This window comes from Ctenopharyngodon idella, chromosome 1, assembly GCF_019924925.1.
Source record: "Ctenopharyngodon idella isolate HZGC_01 chromosome 1, HZGC01, whole genome shotgun sequence".
NCBI classification, from domain to species: Eukaryota; Metazoa; Chordata; class Actinopteri; order Cypriniformes; family Xenocyprididae; genus Ctenopharyngodon; species Ctenopharyngodon idella.
The window spans coordinates 25,221,256-25,241,515 of NC_067220.1; the positions used below are offsets into that span (position 1 = coordinate 25,221,256).

The window sequence follows — 20,260 nt, forward strand, 5'->3', positions numbered from 1 at the left end:
CCTTGTCCATTAGACAATCCAGTAGTTTTACATACACTCAAGATCTGGTCCCAGGTCCGAAAATTTTTTGGTTGGCAAGCTGATTCCCTTCAAAGCCCCATCATTAAAAAAAAAAAAAAAACCAAACAAAAAAAAAACACTCATTTGCTCCCTCATTTAAAGCTGCAGTCCATAAGTTTTGCCTCTTTGTCGCCATCTCTGTTTAAAACCTGCAATTGCAGTTATTTGGGTAATTATCATTTTTACGTGGGTTGTGCTTCGGCACGGCTCCTCAGCGCGGATGAATCTAATGTTTGCTGTCGGTCACCACATCGGTGTGGATATTGTACTTCGGAATTACAGATTCTATGTCTTAGAAGTATGACCAAAATAAGAATTTTCACCAGAAAATGTCATCTGAACAAGTAAGTAACATGTCTGCCACTTTTGTTCTGACCAACAGAAAAAAAAAAGCATAACAATAAATTGCACTGCCAATGGTGATTAAATCTAACGATCGCTTAGCTCGGATCACGTCAAACCATGCAAATTATTATTATTGTTATAATTTGTTCTTAAACTGTTAATGTTAACAACATCAGCATTGACTATGTGTATTTAGTTTGTATTAACGTTACCTGTAGATTTCAATTTCTGTAGCCACTCTGCAGTCCGAAGGCTTTTGCTTTTGACTACGGGTGAATTTCCAGTTGTCACTGATTGTCATTTGGACCTTTCTGGATTACAATCTAATAAGTTTAATTATTGCAGCTGCTGTGAGAAAAGGCTATAAATGATCCGCCACCTGTAGCATCCTCACATACCATATACATGCCTACACATGCCTACAAGCTGGGACTCCTTCTCTATGTAAACAGACGTGATGTAATGACGCAAAGACAAACGGCTGCATACTCGAATTTCCAGCGGAAACTCACCAGTACCATCCGAATTAGGAAACATTATTACAAGCTTACCGTTGTGAATCAGGCTAAGGTAAGGAGATAGTTTTGAACACTGGCTGGTTACGTACTTGCTTAAAAATTGATTTTGGATCATTTTTAACAAAAAAAGGTTATGGACTGCAGCTTTTAAAAATACAACATTTGATGATTGGGTTGGAAAAGGAATTTATAGCTTTATAGACATATTTATTGATAAGGTGTTTCCATCATTTGCACAGCTACAAAAAAAATCTCATTATGAAATAAATGTTTTTCTCTAATACACATTGTTCACAATTAATCATACCCTTTTATTCAATACTTTTTGCAACCTCCTTTTGCCAAGATAACAGCTCTGAGTCATCTTCTATAATGCCTGATGAGTTTGGAGAACACCTGACAAGAGATCAGAGACCATTCCTTCATGCAGAATCTCTCCAGATCCTTCAGATTCCCAGCTCCATGTTCGTGGTGCTTCTCTTCAGTTTACTCCACTCATTTTCTTTAGGGTTCAGGTCAGGGAACTGGGACGACCATAGCAGAAGCTTCATTTTGTGCTCAGGGACAAATTTTTTTGTTAGTTTTGATGTTTGTTTTGTATCATTGTCCTGATGGAAGATCCAACCACAGCCCATTATATGACTTCTAGCAGGGACAGTCAGGTTTTGATTTTTTATCTGTTGGTATTTGATAGAATCCATGATGCCATGTATCTGAACAAGATGTCCAGGACCTCCAGCAGAAAAATAGGCCCACAACTTTATACAGCAGTATAGATACAGCAGTATATTTCATTGTACACATGAGGCACTTTTTACCCCTGTGTGCACCAAACCCATTGAGTGTTTGCTGTTAAAAAGCTATTTTTTTTTTTGTTTCATCTGACATTGCTCATTAATTGTGAGCAATGTGTATTAGAGAAAAACATTTCTTTTATAATGAGATTTCCTCCCCCCATTTCAAATTCTTATTCTCCAATGAAAGGTTGGATTTTTGTAGATTTTTAAAATAAAAGATCAAGAGGATTAACAATGCAGATTTACCAAGGGTATGAATAATTTTGAGCACAACTGTATATATATATATATATATTCCAAATGGAAGTGATCATCCCTATGTGAGCAGGGCAGCCGTTTGTATCCCTATGTAGCAGTTTGGAATGCCCTTGTCAAAGGGAGCGGCGTAATTTACTCATCTTCAACTGGGATGTTCCCGTGACAATGCAGCACAGTGTCCGTAATAAATAAATAATTCTTTTTTCTTTTTTTTCAGACTGTTGCAAATAAAAACATACATTTTATATTTTTCACGCGTCATAATCTGAAAACCACCCCCACGGGGGGGAAAACAATCCAACCGTCTCCAATGACTTTGTATTGCGTGAGGCTGCTTCCTTGTCATTTCTGACTTATAACAAAAAACAGAACAATATCTAAAAGCTGCTATGTAACAAGGTGTACAGAAAACAAGCTAAAAAAAAAAAAAAAACAGAACCAAAAACCCAGAAGTTTTTATAAGCTGTCGACCCCAAAAATGAGTGTTAAGGACTAAAAAGTGCATACAGGTGATTGAGACAGAGCACGACATGTCATATTACTATGAGAACTACGCCCACTGGAGGATAACCTAATCAGCGACAAGGAATATAATATATAAAACTGACATTTGGATATTTGACATAACAGTGATAAAATGTTTACTGCACACTGAGGCATACTGAGTGTCAGGATCCCAAAATTTACCCATTCTTCCTGTTGATGCTTCACGTCTTATTGCCTGTATCCACTTTTGTCTCCTTAAAGGCTGGCTTTTACGGTTCGGTAGCTTATAAAAACTTAGTTCTGGGTTTTTTAGCTTGTTTGCTGTACACCTTGTCATACAGCAGCTTTAAGGCATTGTTCTGTTTTTTGTTAACACAATACAAAGTCAATGGAGATGGTTGGAGATGGCGCCCCTAGGTGAATCAATCATCCATTTATTTTCCAAACCGCGCTGGTCCAGCATTATCATACAGGTATAAATTCCTTTTTAATTGATCATTAAATCGTTTAAAAGGTTTGAACATGCTAGTACAACATAAATATCCATTACTCTGTCAGTAAGTAACATCCCAGCTGAAGATAATGAGGAAATTACGCGTGCTCCCTTTGCCAAGTCCATTCCAAACGGCTACATACAGCACGCGCATGCCCTGCTCATATATGAATGATCACATAGGGCATAGGGATGATCACTTCCATTTGGAATTTGCCCCGTGAACCATTCGGTACAAATACGCGTACCGTTACACCCCTATATATATATATATATATATATATATATATATATACATACATACATACACACACACATATATTATTATATCATTTCATGTGACAACACTGAAGAAGTGACACTTTGCTACAATGTAAAGTAGTGAGTGTACAGCTTGTATAACAGTGTAAATTTGCTGTCCTCTCAAAATAACTCAACACACAGCCATTAATGTCTAAACCGCTGGCCACAAAAGTGAGTACACCCCTAAGTGAAAACGTCCAAATTGGGCCCAAAGTGTCAATATTTTGTGTGGCCACCATTATTTTCCAGCACTGCCTTAACCCTCTTGGGCATGGAGTTCACCAGAGCTTCACAGGTTGCCACTGGAGTCCTCTTCCACTCCTCCATGACGACATCACGGAGCTGGTGGATGTTAGAGACCTTGCGCTCCTCCACCTTCTGTTTGAGAATGCCCCACAGATGCTCAATAGGGTTTAGGTACCCTCAGCTTTTTTAGCAAGGCAGTGGTCGTCTTGGAGGTGTGTTTGGGGTTGTTATGTTGGAATACTGCCCTGCGGCCCAGTCTCTGAAGGGAGGGGATCATGCTCTGCTTCAGTATGTCACAGTACATGTTGGCATTCATGGTTCCCTCAGTGAACTGTAGCTCCCCAGTGCCGGCAGCACTCATGCAGCCCCAGACCATGACACTCCCACCACCATGCTTGACTGTAGGCAAGACACACTTGTCTTTGTACTCCTCACCTGGTTGCCGCCACACACGCTTGACACCATTTGAACCAAATAAGTTTATCTTGGTCTCATCAGACCACAGGACATGGTTCCAGTAATCCATGTCCTTAGTCTGCTTGTCTTCAGCAAACTGTTTGCGGGCTTTCTTGTGCATCATCTTTAGAAGAGGCTTCCTTCTGGGACGACAGCCATGTAGACCAATTTGATGCAGTGTGCGGCGTATGGTCTGAGCACTGACAGGCTGACCCCCCACCCCTTCAACCTCTGCAGCAATGCTGGCAGCACTCATATGTCTATTACCCAAACACAACCTCTGGATATGACGCTGAGCACGTGCACCCAACTTCTTTGGTCGACCATGGCGAGGCTTGTTCTGAGTGTAACCTGTCCTGTTAAACCGCTGTATGGTCTTGGCCACCGTGCTGAAGCTCAGTTTCAGGGTCTTGGCAATCTTCTTATAGCCTACGCCATCTTTATGTAGAGCAACAATTCTTTTTTTCAGATCCTCAGAGAGTTCTTTGCCATGAGGTGTCATGTTAAACTTCCAGTGACCAATATGAGAGAGTGAGAGCGATAGCACCAAATTTAATATAGACCTTGTAACACTAATGAGTCACATGACACCGGGGAGAGAAAATGGCTAATTGGGCCCAATTTGGACATTTTTACTTAGGGGTGTACTCACTTTTGTGGCCAGCGGTTTAGACATTAATGGCTGTGTGTTGAGTTATTTTGAGAGGACAGCAAAATACTGTTATACAAGCTGTACACTAACTACTTTACATTGTAGCAAAGTGTCATTTCTTCAGTGTTGTGCAAGTTACTTGCAAACTGTAATACATTATAGATTACTTGTTACTGTTATTTAAAAGTAATTCTTTACCTTACAATATTACTGTCTCAGAATTGTAATGTGTTACATTACTCCTGTATTACTTTTGAGTTACTTTCACCAAAATAACTACAAAAGTATAACTTACATTTTAAAATGACAAAATGTACTGCAGAGCATTTTACATCCAGTAGAGGGCGATATGATGTAGCATAATGACTGTGGGCTATCCAGGCTACTATCAATATAGCTTATAATTGGCAAAGTGAAGGCTCAAGACAATGCAAGAAAGGATGACAGACAGAATCGCAAACTATCCAAGTCTGTTAAAAGTATGGTAGAGGTAAAGTGATTATCTGACAAACTTGAAGTAATGCGCATACGTCCATCTCGCGAATGTACAGTCTTCTTCTGCCATCTTCACCCATTACACTTTCCACTGTTGGGCCAGTAGCCTCGCAACACTCCTGTAAAACCACGCCTTCACTGGACTACGTCACACAATGCAAAGTTACACACCAGCGAGAGGGAGATGAATGAAATAAATCGCTAAACAAATATATCAAAAGCTGTCATTTAGTCTTTATTTACAAACTTGGACACCACACACAGCTATTGACTGACCACGAACAGGTAATAGAACTTGCAGCATTTTCTATTCGTTAAGTCCACTTTCTAATAAAAATTTCCTGATAATTTACTCACCCCCATGTCATCCAAGATGTCCATGTCCTTAGTGGACTTCAATTGGCCCCAAACGGTTGAATGTCAAAATTACAGATTCAGTGCAGCTTCAGGGGGCTTTATCTAGCGAAACGATCAGTCGGATTCTTCAAAAAGTTTACGCTGAATGTCCTACACCTTCCCTATTCAACTTACGTAACGAACGCGGCGCCAGTTCTGTTTTATTCGTAAGTTTAATAGGGAAGGTGTATGACATTCAGCATAAGCTTTTTGAAGAATACGGAATCGCAGTCTGGTGGAAGCACTTGTGATGCGATCATTTGTGTCTTTAAAGCATATACATTTTCATTTTTTAAAGAAAACGACCGATCGTTTCGTTAGATAAGACCCTTATTCCTTGTCTGGGATCATGCAAAGCCCTTTGAAGCTGCACTGAAACTAATTTTGACCTTCAACCGTTTGGGTCCAATTGAAATCCACTATAAGGAGAATAGTCCTGGAATGTTTTCATCAAAAACCTTAATTTCTTTTCGACTGAAGAACGAAAGACATGGACATCTTGGATGACATGGGGGTGAGTAAATTATCAGGACATTTTTATTAGAAAGTGGACTAATCCTTTAATGTCTTGCAGTCTTGCTGTTTTTTTTTTTTTTGAACAATTAAATTTTGGGCTAAAAGTGTGTTGTAACGCAAGCATTACTGAACATGTACCAAGTAAAATATTACTGAAAATTGATTAGTAATGCCTTACACTACTGCATTACCAGTCACCATAGTTTGCCAGGAGCCAGAGCGCCTGACATCAAAGCGAATTTAAAAGTGCTGGCTAATGCTAATCATAAATACTCTAAGATTATTATTCACGTCGGCACTGATGTTTAACTTCGGCAGTCGGAGATCACTAAAATCAACATTAAAGAGGTGTGTGAACTCGCAAGTATAATGTCAGACACTAGACTCCTACCTGTTCATCGGAATGATGAGATACTTAGCAGACTATCGTTACTCAATGGCTGGCTGTCTAAGTGGTGTCCACAGAATAATATAGGGTTCACAGACAATTGGAAAAGTTTTTGGGGCAGACCTGACCTGTTGAAAAGAGATGGTATCCATCCCGCCTGGGGTGGTGCTGCTGTTCTCTCTAGTAATATGGCACATAGTCTTGGAGCTGAAACATGACAAACTGGGGCCTAAGTCAGGAAGCAGACAGACTGGCTAAACCGACCGTCTGCTAGCTGTCTCACGTCACAGAAGTCAGAAAAATCCCAACACATAGAGACTCTTTCACCTAGATGTAATCACATAGAGACTGTGTCTGTACCCTGAATTAGTAAATACAAAAAACTCCCAAACCCATATAAGGGTAAAAATGTAATTGATGTCCCCAAATAAAAAAAATAAAAAAACATATAATACTGATGAACAAATGAAAAAGCTTGGGTTGTTAAATATTAGATCCCTTTCTTCAAAAGCACTTATTGTAAATGATATTATCACAGATAATAAACTAGATGTGTAACGTTAGTATTTCCCAGATCCCCTACTGTACCTTTAATCTAAATGTGGAAATGTTCAAATGGAAAACAGTTTAAATCATTCTGTTTACTTCATTACTTCACTCACTCCAGTAAAAAAGTGCATACGCACAGTCTATAGTGTTCGTACGGTGCGCACATATTTACACCAAGTTTATTTTTTATAAATCCCGATATGTGCATGGAAAATTGTGTACGCACATTTCAATGCCTTTTTTGTGAGTACACAGCATTTATACATCAGGCCCCAGACGTTGTGCTATAGACCCCCTGAGGAACAATTCTATTCATTCTAGTGTTGTCACGATACTGGAATTTTTAACTTTGATACGATACCTTGAAAAATAGAAAATTTGATACCATTTTCGATACCACGGGGAAAACTACCATACCGTCATACAGATAATTTGTTATTGTCTCATAATTTTTTGATCATTTGGGTAATTTTGTTTGTTTGAACTACATTTACAAAAAAAAAAAAAAAAGACAAGTAAACAGTCTGGATGTGGAGGTCCTGGGCTGGTGTGGTTACACGTGGTCTGCAGTTGTGAGGCCAGTTGGATATACTGCCAAATTCTCTGAAACGCCTTTGGAAACGGCTTATGGTAGAGAAATGAACATTCAATTCACGGGCAACAGCTCTGGTGGACATTCCTGCAGTCAGCATGCCAATTGCACGCTCCCTCAAAACTTACGACATCTGTGGCATTGTGCTGTGTGAATAAACTGCACATTTTAGAGTGGCCAGCCTAAGGCACACCTGTGCAATAATCATGCTGTCTAATCAGCATCTTGATATGCCACACCTGTGAGGTGGATGGATTATCTCGGCAAAGGAGAAGTGCTCACTAACACAGATTTAGACAGATTTGTGAACAATATTTGAGAGAAATAGGCCTTTTGTGTACATAGAAAAAGTCTTAGATCTTTGAGTTCAGCTCATGAAAAATGGGGGCAAAAACAAAAGTGTTGCGTTTATAATTTTGTTCAGTGTAAGTTAAATGATTGTTAGGCTGCATAAATTAGGTCAACCGGAACTGGGAACACTTCCTATAACACCCGATGTACTTGTTACATCGTAAAAAGGATCACATCTATGCTAATATTAGTCTGTCTGTCTCATCCTTATCCCAAGGTTGTGGTAGTCAGCTGGATCCGGTTCATATCCAGATCAGATGGTGGACCTGCGGCTAGACAACCACAATGCAGCCTTGAATGTCAGCAGAGACCGTGTCCACTAGACAATCCTCTATGAAGGCCTTGTCGACATGACAGCCATCCACACAGATCCTCAGCAAAGACCACAAGAACCAGACAGGTCCTCTGCACAGATCTATGACCAGCTTTGTCTCCATACTAGCGTGATGAATCCGATCTTTAAGCAAAAGAAACTGGATGAATATTTGAATGCTACCGATCACAATCTGAATTCTGATATGTGATGCAACCTGAATCATAATCACACCATGTTCATTCGTTGGCCAGAGGAGAACTGGCCCCCCGACTGAGCCTGGTTTCTCCCAAGGTCCCCCCCCGCATTCTGTCACCCGATGGGTTTGGGTACTTTGCCACCGTCGCCTCTGGCTTGCTTAGTTGGGGAACACTTACTATTCAACAATATTATTGCTCTGACTGTACAGATGCTGTTGTATGAGAACTGAACTAAGCTAGATGATGACAACTTTTTGCAGAACTGCTTTATAGATGAAATGAACTAATTTAATAATTTATTTTCTTTACAGCGGAACTGAATCAACACTGAATTGACTTCAGCTGAACAACAGCCTTGTATAATTTAATAATTTATTTTCTTTACAGCGGAACTGAATCAACACTGAATTGACTTCAGCTGAACGACAGCCTTGTATAAAGCGCTACATAAATAAAGGTGTCTTGACTTGACAGCCAAAATGCCTCATTTCCCTGTTATTACTGTAAAGCTGCTTTGAAACAATCTGTATTGTATAAAGTGATATATAAATAATGGTGACTTGACTACTTTATTAGGCATTATGGATGTAAAATGAAAAGAAAATATCACTGAAAATAACCACTTGTTTACTTGATGGCTACAATAACTTTCCATATAGCAGGAACTGCTTCATTTTGAAGAAATACATTATTTCATTTTAAGACATACTTGTCTTCATGTTCGTAAATGTTGAGACCAAGAGCATCCACTCCCAGCCAGAGCTCTGTTCCCTTCTTATTTTTGATCTCGAAGTAGTTCACTCCATACATCTCCAGATCCTGAGCAATCTTCAGATACTCCATCATAGAATCCTCTCTGTAAACACACATTCAGATGGACAAATAAACTGTGACATGCTGTGTATAGAAATACTGCTATTAGCCATGGTGAAGTATTTGAGGATTGAAAATATAAGTGACCTGAGTGTGCTCTTTGTGTTATGAGCTATTGTTATGTGTACTCTGTATTGTTTGTGCATGTGTTTGTGTCGAGCCAGAAAACGGTAATTACCTGAGCATACCCCTGTGTTCCTCGTGCCACGTCTGAATCCTGTCCTCCCACTGTTCTTTAGTCAGTTTATGTTGTTCCAATACTCTACATAATAATAACATTCACAACACACACAATGAATCATTCTATCATCACTGTAGGGGTTCAGATAAATATGCTAAATAATCATAAATATTGTGCCACAATTTATTATACAAACTGTCATGGTACACTCATTGTTACTTCATGTTAGTTAATACATTAACTAATGTTAAAGGGTTAGTTCACCCAAAAAATGAAAATTCTGTCATTTATTAGTCACCCTCATGCTGTTCCACACCCGTAAGACCTTCGTTAATCTTTGGAACACAAATTAAAATATTTTTGTTGAAATCCGATGGCTCAGTGAGGCCTCCATAGCCAGCAATGACATTTCCTCTCTCAAGATCCATTAATGTACTAAAAACATATTTAAATCAGTTCATGTGAGTACAGTGTTTCAATATTAATGTTATAAACGAACGAGAATATTTTTGGTGCGCCAAAAAAACAAAATAACGACTTATATAGTGATGGCCGATTTCAAAACACTGCTTCAGGAAGCTTCAGAGCGTTATGAATCAGCGTGTCGAATCATGATTCGGATCGCGTGTCAAACCACCAAACAGCTGAAATCAAATGACTTTGTCACTCCGAATTGCTGATTCGACACGCTGATTCATAATGCTCCGAATCGGATTTCAACAAAAATATCTTAATTTGTGTTCCGAAGATTAACGAAGGTCTTTCGGGTGTGGAATGGGATGAGGTTGAGTAATAAATGATAGAATTTTCATTTTTGGGTTAACTAACCCTTTAACTAATGAAACCTTATTGTAAAGTGTTACCAAACAATTAAGGAGGCAATGGCTCCTACAAGAAAAAAAAAAAGTTACCAAATTATTTTTTTTAAGTGCCACATAAGAATAAACATGTATTATTATTTTTTCTAAACACTTAATTTCAGTCATCCTGTAATGTGTTTATCTTCATTCATCTTGTGGATGTCCTGGAAGTGGGAACTAAGATTCACTTAAAGTGTGAAGTGAATGTTTTTTCCAACTTCAGAAATATATAGTCACAAAGAATTGTTCTTTACATAGAATCTGGGCCAGTGTCACGGATCATAATTATGTCAGCATAACTTGGCCATTGAGTGTAGTTTGTTCTCCTCCTCAATGCATCCTATAAATATTGTCATATGAAGGGCCGTCGTTAGGGGTGCTCTTGCGATTTCAACCAAGGGGGACCCAAACCTTTCATATGAGCTATTTTCATATTTTTGACTGGATTGATATCTACAATATTTGAAGACTTCAGATGCAAAAAATGCAGTCTGTCTGAAATTTTTCTTTTAAATTAGCTTTTTTTTTTTTTTAGCTTTTTTTTTTTAGCTTTTTTTTTAACATTTAGCTGATTTTTAAAAAAAAAATCAGGCTCATATGCTTAGGTTCAGTAATTTCACTTTAATGGCAATGAAAAGGTTATTAGTCAGTTATTGAAATGCCTTATTTTCAAAAATGTCACTTTAGTCAATTCATTGGTATTTAACAAACTGTGTTTGTTGATTTTTTTTTTTTTTTTTTTTTGCAAAAACCTATGGGCCAGATTTACTAACAGCTTGTGCCAGCACAAACCCTCTTTTGGCGTTAAAAAACTACTATTGGGATTTACTAAAGACATGCAGTGCAAAATTTGGGAGAATCTGTACTTTACTTGAGTTTTTATATTTCTGTCAACTTTTACTTTTACTCCACTACATTTTCTAAATAAAATGTATACTTTTACTCCGATACATTTTCCAAAAGCATTTTCTACAAAATAAAGTTGGAAGAACACAGAGTGCAAGCAAGCATGTGCAAACAAGTGCTTGCACAACCGCGGTTCATTTCATTTTCCGGGTTGCGTCCGTTGCTAGAGTGGCTGAGAAGAGTGCGCTGTCATTATACAGTATGAGAGCGGCCTCTAGAGGCGAAATAAAAACTATCACTGATGCCTCGTAGAGTTTGTTTTGACACGTGACTTGAGGCTGCACGCTGCACAGAGCGGGACACTTCAAAAACGGATTTAAAACATAGACAACAAAACGGTATGTTAAACAGTGTACACTACAGTAGCCTATATGTTTTCATATAATTAAAGTAATTAGTTTGTTGACTAGATGCTGCATTAGTGGAGAACAGTAGTATGTTTGCCGTCGAGGCTGAGAGGATGCTAACATTAGTAGTAGGCTACCTCAAGCGGTTAAAACAATGTGACAAAAACACCAACTGTTTAATATCGCAATTGTTACCATTCATATTTTACATTTACTTGTACTTTTACTTTCAATACTTAAGTACGTTTAATATCAAAAAAATACTTTTCATACTTAAGTACAAAAAATATCACATACTTCATAACTTTTACTCAAGTAACATTCTAAACAGTGACTTTAACTTCTACCAAAGTCATTTTCTGGTAAGATATCTATACTTTTACTCAAGTATGGTTTTTGAGTACTTTATACACCACTGTTAATCTATTACTTGTTCCAGAGCAAGTCGAATTGTGCTATGTTAAATTTATGTTAACGTTATATAGCATAGCATATTGGCTACAGCTAGACAGTAAATATCAGACGAAGACTGTTCTCCGCTCTTCAAATACACAAAACATTAGAATTTATATAGACATGGTGTTTCTTAAGCAAAGAAAACGCTTTACTTTTTTTTTTTTTTTTTAACATCAGATCTTTATTTACCTTTGCATTGCAAAGAAGCAGAGATCTCCAAACCGCATACGGCACTTCATAGAGGTGGGGCGGATTTATGAGGTTTGACTGACAGTTTGAGGATCCAATGGAGTTACGAGGTTTTGGCAGAAGCTTGGCACACTTGATAACCTGTCATGGGCACACTGGTGCTTTTGTACGGTTGAATGAACTGTACAATTGTTTATTTCCTACTGTCATTTTTAATGGCTATTGTTATTAATTTGTTTTTCAATAAATATTTTATGTAAATATGTTGTATTTGGTATTGAGAAAGGGTCCATTAGTGCATGATATGGATTGAGTGAAAGTTACATTAATATAATAATACATTAACATTAATCTCTCTCTCTTTCTCTCTCTCACACTCTCACCATAATACTGTACAAAATACAATGAGTTTCAATGGAGGGACTCAACGTGACCCAACTCAACTTGAGATCTGAATCTGTGGCGGAAGGAAGTAGTGCTACACAAAAGAGGTTTTTAAAGACACTCTGTTGTTATTTCTTATTTATTTACACACTCGTGCCGTCAAACTGTTGTATAAACACAATATCGCTGTGGCTGTATATCAGCACGCTGTGATTACCTGCGGCCTCGTGCCTATGGACGAATCACAGCCGTGCTGATATACAGCCATACCGCACGGCTACTCGTGTGATATTAGTCATATATATATATATATATATATATATATATATATATATATACATACACACACACACACACACACATGTTTGTCAGACTACATGTAACAAGTTGCACCTGTGTCGACCTGCACCTGATGAGCATCAGCTCTGCTTATTTGCGACCCTACGCTAAACTGCACTGCACTTGGTAGATTGTGTTGATCATCATGTAGATGATTTGACTTGCCACTCCGATTGGCGCATTTGTGGAATTGTGCTCTCACGCTATTTTGCTCGTTTAGTAAATCTGGCCCTTTAAGTCCACCTATTTGGTCAAGACACAGTTGCAAAATCACTACTGCCATGTCCGCAGGTTCGACTGTGACCCGCGGTCATTGCCCGATTCCACCCTATCTCTCTAGGTAAAATAATAAACAAATAAAGGTAAAACACTAAAAAATATAGTAAAAATAAATAAATAAATAAATAAATAAATAAAATAAAATATAGCTGCAAGCAGCGATGACGGGCTCAACCCCGGTGGCACCGCCACCCTGGTGGCTTCAGGGCAACTGTGCACGGCAGGCAATTGGCGTTTAAAACGGTTAAACATAAAAGGACTATGTCAAATTCACACCACATTTACTGCAGCAGCTGATGCCCCTATGATCACAAACCACAACAGCCACATTCATCAAGTCATTTGAATTTAGATTAATATGTCATAGGTCACTTTGAAATGAGTGCAAAGTTATCTTTTGCAGCTCAAAATTTTGTAAGTCTAAATCCAGTATAAATATAAGTCCAGTGTTTATCTTAAGTTTTTAATATATTTTTTTCTAAACCATTAAAACACCCCCTCCCCCCCACACACACTCTTAACGTGACATCACACAAACAAGCACACAGAGAGAGAGAGAGAGAGAGAGAGAGACTTTTGACTTTTAACATCTCTTTAATTACAATCCATTAGCACAAAATACATACACCATTAAAAGAACACATTACTTCATAAATACATATTCTTACAGATAAATATATTTAAAAATAAAATAAGCTTTTTACAACAATATCACAACCTCCCTCTTCATTGGGTTGACATAAAATATTTCCAACATCCCATAAAAAGAAGAAAGCTTCAGTATCATTCACCAATTCATAATGCTTATACTCCATTACCAGCCTACTTTTTACCATTGCTCTGAGCATGTTCAAAGGATCAGTATCACTGTTAAACAGTAATTAAACAGTAATTCTTTTTCTTGTCAGCCAAACTGCCATTTTTGCCATACCAAATAAAAAATTAATTAAAACAATTTTGCTTTTGTTTGAGGCACTATATTTTGGTCCAAAAAAAAAAAAAAAAATTGTAAAAATAAAACCAAAATTATGACTCAAGTCTCTTAACAGAGCAAGAATTCCAAATAGCCTTGAACATTCAATAATCATATGAAATACTGTTTCTGTAAGACCACAAAACAAACACTCTTCTCCTTGCAAAGGATTTAGATGAACTTTATAACGGTTTGTTGCTAAAATCCAATGAGAAATCCGCCATTGCAAATCCCCACTTCTTTTTTCAATTGGTTTCTTATACAGTGCCTCTCCAACATCCTTTTGGAGAGGCACCTGATTCAACAAAATTAGTCCATTTGGTCTCTGGAATGCTCTTAAATTTTGATATTTGACATAAACTAGATAAAGTGACTTCTTAGATATAGTGTCAAAAAGACAAAGTTCAAGTGTTATAAACGAAATTAATCTTCCATCAACCTCCTGCCAATCTCCTACATTTACATCCACGCTGATGCTGGGGAATACATTCTTAACTATCTCTGTTTGCAATGGTATTGCAATAAAAGACTCCTGAATCTCAGATAACTTTTCAACAGTCCGAACAGAATGGATACCAATCTTCATGGCCAGATTTTCTGCAGAAATCCATCGGTCTATTGACCTAAGATGACAGATTTTACATATTCCTGCTCTCACCTTGCTTGTGCAGACACCTCTAGATTTTAAAATCACACTAGATAGAAGAGGATTAAAAAGTAAAGGTTCTTTAAGAACCCACTCATGGGTTATCTCAGACTGCTCTCGTTTAACAATAAATATTTGCCATGCATTTAATACTGATGCATAAAAAGAAGAGAGTCCATTAAAATCCACTTCCTTCAAATTCATCAAAAAGAGGGGTCTATCCAAGTTCATCCGCCCCACTCTATTTAATAAAGCACAAGCTATTTCTGTCCAATTCTGAGACTGATGATACAGGAGTCTTTGTGCAGTCTGCAGTCTAAAAGCAGCTACTTTGGACTTAATATCCATAAGGCCTTGGCCTCCTTCACTTAAAGGCAGATACAATAGTGACTCTCTTAGCCAATGTTGTCCATCCCAGAAAAAATTAACAAACAATGAATTTCCCTAATAAAATCATCTGGTGGGTTCAACACAAATAATTTATGCCATAGGACAGAAGCGGCAAGATTATTTATGACCAGCACTCTTTATAAGATAGTTGAGGTAAAATCCAGTTCCATTATGATAATCTATTGCAAATTTTATCTTTAACATTTTCCCAGTTTTTCCTTTGATACACTTCTGAACCTAAAATGCCTAAAAACTTAAAACCATCTTTTTCCCACTTTATATTTCCAGATATAACAGGTAAAGGCATTTTTCTTTTATCATTGCACCAAAATGCTTTCTGTTTTACTCCAGTTCAGTTTTGCAGATGATGCTCTCTCATATGAAGAAATACTGTAATTAACAATATCAATATCTCTTTGATCTTTCACAATTACAGTAATATCATCTGCATATGCTGTTAACTTAAACACATTGCAATTACTATCAACCTTTATACCAGACAGATCTTTTCTTAATAAACACTGGAGTGGCTCCACTGCTAAAGCATATAACTGACCAGACAGTGGGCATCCTTGTCGTATACCTTTAAGTAATCTTATTGGTTTGCTTAACCCACCAACTTTTTTTTAAAATACAAGAGGCATTCATGTATAAGAGTTTGATCCAAGAAATAAAAATATCTCCAAACCCAAAAGCACTCATTGTTTCAAACAGGAAACCATGGTCAACTCTATCAAATGCTTTTTCCTGATCCAGGAACAGAAAGCCAAAATTCACTTCATATAGTTTAGAGTAATCCACAATGTCTCTAATCATAAAAATGTTATCATATAATGTTCTTTCTTGAATGCAGTAGGATTGATCTTGATGTATTAAGTCTCCCAGCTATTAGCTTATAATCAGTTGTTAAAATTGACACAGGCCTCCAGTTTTTAAGAACACTCAAGTCACCTTCTTTTGGTAATAGTGTTAATACTGCCCTTTGGCAACTTGTGGGAAGGCGTTTTTCTTTAAAACACTCTTGGACCACCTCATAAAAGTCTTTTCCAACGTATTTCCACACAGCTTTATAAGATTCCACCGATAGTCCATCAATTCCAGGTGCTCTACCCGGCTTCATCTGTTTAACGGCATCAGTTAACTCCTCAAAACGAAAATGAACTGTCCAAATGCTGTGTTTTAGTAAGAGTAGGCAGCTGTTGCAACAGCTGTGAAGCACATTCAGTATCAGTTTCTTCTTTCTATACAAGTCTGAATAAAAGTCCACTGCAATCTTTCTCATTTGTCTTACATCAGAAGTCTTTTGTCCATCAGGTGTTGTCAAACAATACATTTCATTTTGTTGTTTTGACACTTTTTCTAAATTAAAAAAATAAGCAGTGGGAGCATCCATCTCATGTACAGACATAAAACGAGATCTTATCAGAGCACCTTTAGCCCACGCTTGCAACAAATATTCTAGGTCTTGTTTCTTTTCACATAAAATGCCAGCTGAAGATGAATTAGAATTCTGAATCATACCAGATGTAATGTGTAAAACACTCTTGTTCTATTTCAGAATTTTTTTGTTTTATTTTTCTTGTTGCAAAACACGTATACTGTTGACAAAAAAAATTGTATTTGTGTCTTTCCTATTTCCCACCACTGTATCAAATTATCAAATTCATTTTTCTTAGAACCCCATTCATTCCAAAACAATTCAAATTTCTCATAAAAATCTTCTTTCAACAATGCAATATTAAATTTTTAAGGACTTTTATATTTAGATTGTGTCAAAATAATATTGACTGTAATAAAATGTTGATCTGATAGACAACATGGAAAAATATTACACCCCATTATTCTATTATTTTCAGTACGTTTGACATAAAACCTGTCAAGTCTCGCTACACTTATTCCCTGTGAAACTTTTTTTGTCCATGTATATTGTTTCATCTCTTTATTCCTATCTCTCCATACATCTACCAAATCATTCTGAATTGTAATGCTTTTTAAGAAAGAAGCTGATACAGGAATGTGGTTCCTCATTATTCCTGTCTAAAAGAAAATTAAGAGTACAATTCCAATCCCCTCCAATGATCAATACACCATCCAAATTATAACTTTTTAAAAATTCTCCTAATTTTCTAAATATAATGATTCTATCTGACCCTTTGTTTGGAGCATGAATATTTATGAAAACAAATAACTGATTTTTAACCTTAGCTTTCACCATCATAATATGTCCTTTCTCTATTTCCATTTCTGATAAAATTTTAACATCAAGGTGAGTTGAAAATAAAATCACTACACCTGCACTGACATTTGTGCCATGGCTAAAACATTTTTTTCCTCCCCACCACAGATTTAACTCAGATTCATTTTTTATATCACTGTGAGTTTCTTGTAAAAGTATTACTTCAGCATCTTTAAGCCGAAGAAATTCATTAAGTAAAGATCTTTTTCCCCCATCCCTCAAACCATTCACATTTAAAGATCCTAATAGGGCTGTGTATTGCCAAGAATCTGGCGATACGATACGCATCACGATACAGGGGTTACAATACGATATATTGTGATATATTGCGATACTGTAAGAAAGGTGATATATTGCAATATTTCTTGTTTAGAAAGAGGATCTAATTTTAGAAAAAAAAACATCATAAAGAACACACCATCATAGGCATAAAACCTTACAAACAACCTTATTTTACTTAATCAATACAGTATCATTTACAGTATCAAATCACCATTTTGTGCAATCTAAGGGAAGATAGTAAAGTGACTGCAGGATTCTTTAGGTGTATATGTTTTAAAGGTTCACAGTATAGCAGTTTTAAAATTCTAGACTATTTAATAACTAGTGCATAGCCCATTTCATGACTGAATGTCTGTTTGTTTTATATTTAATACTGTAAAGCTGCTTGCTTTAAAGCAGTCTAATGTATAAAGTGCTATTTAAATAAACGTGCCTTCACTGAAGTGCTGAACTGCAGAGCTGGTGCAACCATGTCCACATCGCTATGATCAGATGCTTTCTTTCTGCTGTCACCGCTGTCATTTTTGTTGTGTGTATATTTTGTTACTTAGAGGAAAACGTTAAGTACATATTACATATTCTATCGAAGGCCTCTCTCAGCAGCACGGATGGCATTGGGATATTAAGTGAGCTCTCAGATTCAATGCGTTTCCCGAGTTTTGGATTATAGCATGGCCTATTTTGCAAACAACTGACTCTTGTCGATCTCCTTAGTGGTTTCTTTATAGTTGAAGCCAAAATGAGTCCACACACTTCAGCTCTCTATACCGCAGGAGCGGAATAATTCTATCGTCTTGTGAGCTGGGTTTGCTAATGCTAACGCTAACGACCTTGCGCTTTCCGGCTACGCGTCAGTTTACGTTCTGAGATAACACTGACATCTAGCGGTTGGTTTTTATAGTCTGTGGTTTAAACCGAACACAAAGCCACGAATCTTGGATGTAAAAAATAAATAAATAATTAAATAAAAAAATATCGATACAGTGTTTTTGAGAATCGATACAGTATCGCCAAACATAATATCGCGATATTCACGTGTATTTTCTTACACCCCTAGATCCTAATCTAAGAATCTGCATTACAGGGTAGAGAGAAAAGAAAACCAAAACATGACAGAAAAGCAAAGCAAAAATAAAGATAGATCCCACACCCATGTGCTTTATTTTTTTCCTTTTTGACAATTTCACATTATCTTTGAGCTTTACATACAGTTGCTAGAAACTTTTTCAGCCGAAATCTTTTTTGTTTTGAAATAACAGCATAGCCAACCATCTTCTGAGTTTTCACCACTGATTTAATAAACTTATTAACATCGGGGAAATATTTTACGACACACTGTAAAAAATGATTCTGGGTTTTAGTCAGGTGGACAAATCAAATCATGTCCTGTCAACTTGCAGTGTCTCACTACACAATAGGATGAGTTATACCAACCTCAACTTGAAGGGAAATGGAAAACTTTAAATAACATGTTCATATAACAACAAAACATTAGTTATGTCAATTTTCTTTCAAATGTGCATGTGCCAGAAACTCTACGTCATGATGACGTACTATTTTACCGAAGTTGAGACAGACGCGCCATCCGCCATTTTCTGCTCGAGAAGTTGCTGAACGTGCAAGAAAAGATGATGAAGGAGCCCGCGTTTGAACGAGTACAGATGGACTTTATGGACTGCAAATAATGAAATGAGTAAGTATACCCTGATTTGTGCTTTATTTAATGTTAATTTAGGCTTGTTTCGTTAGCGCTCACCAACCGCGTTTTGATTTCAGGCAATCACATTTTGCGAACTAAGACAATTTGATATACCGAGCTGCTGTCGAGACATGAGCAGAACGAGAAGTCGTCTATGACTATTGTAAGTTAATACTGATAAATAGATAAAACAGTGTACGTATAAGTGACATTTTAGCGTGTTCTTAATCGGATCTCATTATCGTTAGCTTTTATCATAAGCTGTGTCCCAATTCAGGGACAGCGTCCTCCAGAGGTCGCATTTGAAGGCTGCATTCGTCATCGAGTCGGTCTCATTTAAGAAAAATAACCGTAATAAAATTGACTGTTAATCCTCGTGAAGTATAAAATACTTTATTTTTTTATTACTTTGCAATCTAACGTTAAATGAGACCGACTGGACGACGTATGCAGCCTTCAAATGCGACCTCTGCAAACGCAGCCCCTGAATTGGGACACGGATATAGAAACCGAATGACCAGTAATATCTTAAGCAGCGCCGCCAGTCCATATTTGTGTTTAATATGAGAAATATGCATTTTTATTACACATGGTTGCAACATTTACTTCTAATTTGTTGTTATATTATAAAAATGCTTGATTGACTTCTGTTTCTTAAACTCTCAGTTGTTATTCTTTCAAATTACATAACGTTACCATCTGAATGTTTTTTAGCATGTGCAAACGGTGTCTTCTATAGCTAACTTGCGTGCTGATCTTGTATTAATGTAATGTCACAACTTTTTGCAGCTTAATAATCACGATTA

At 37.0% G+C, this 20,260-nt stretch overlaps 1 protein-coding gene across 5 annotated transcripts in view; it reads right to left on the bottom strand.

Moving 5' to 3' along the window:
* The window catches only part of LOC127514079 (radixin), a 310,901-nt gene that overhangs the window by 114,694 nt on the left and 175,947 nt on the right, over positions 1-20,260 (bottom strand). For 4 of the 5 annotated variants that reach the window (XM_051896477.1, XM_051896467.1, XM_051896506.1 and 1 more), the window contains 2 exons: positions 9,466-9,549; positions 9,124-9,270 (listed from right to left, as the gene is read on the bottom strand). The exons of the other annotated variant lie outside the window; for it this stretch is intronic. In XM_051896477.1, coding sequence (XP_051752437.1) covers positions 9,124-9,270; positions 9,466-9,549 — 231 coding nt within the window. The remainder of the gene's footprint in view (positions 1-9,123; positions 9,271-9,465; positions 9,550-20,260) is intronic. 5 annotated transcript variants of the gene reach the window in all.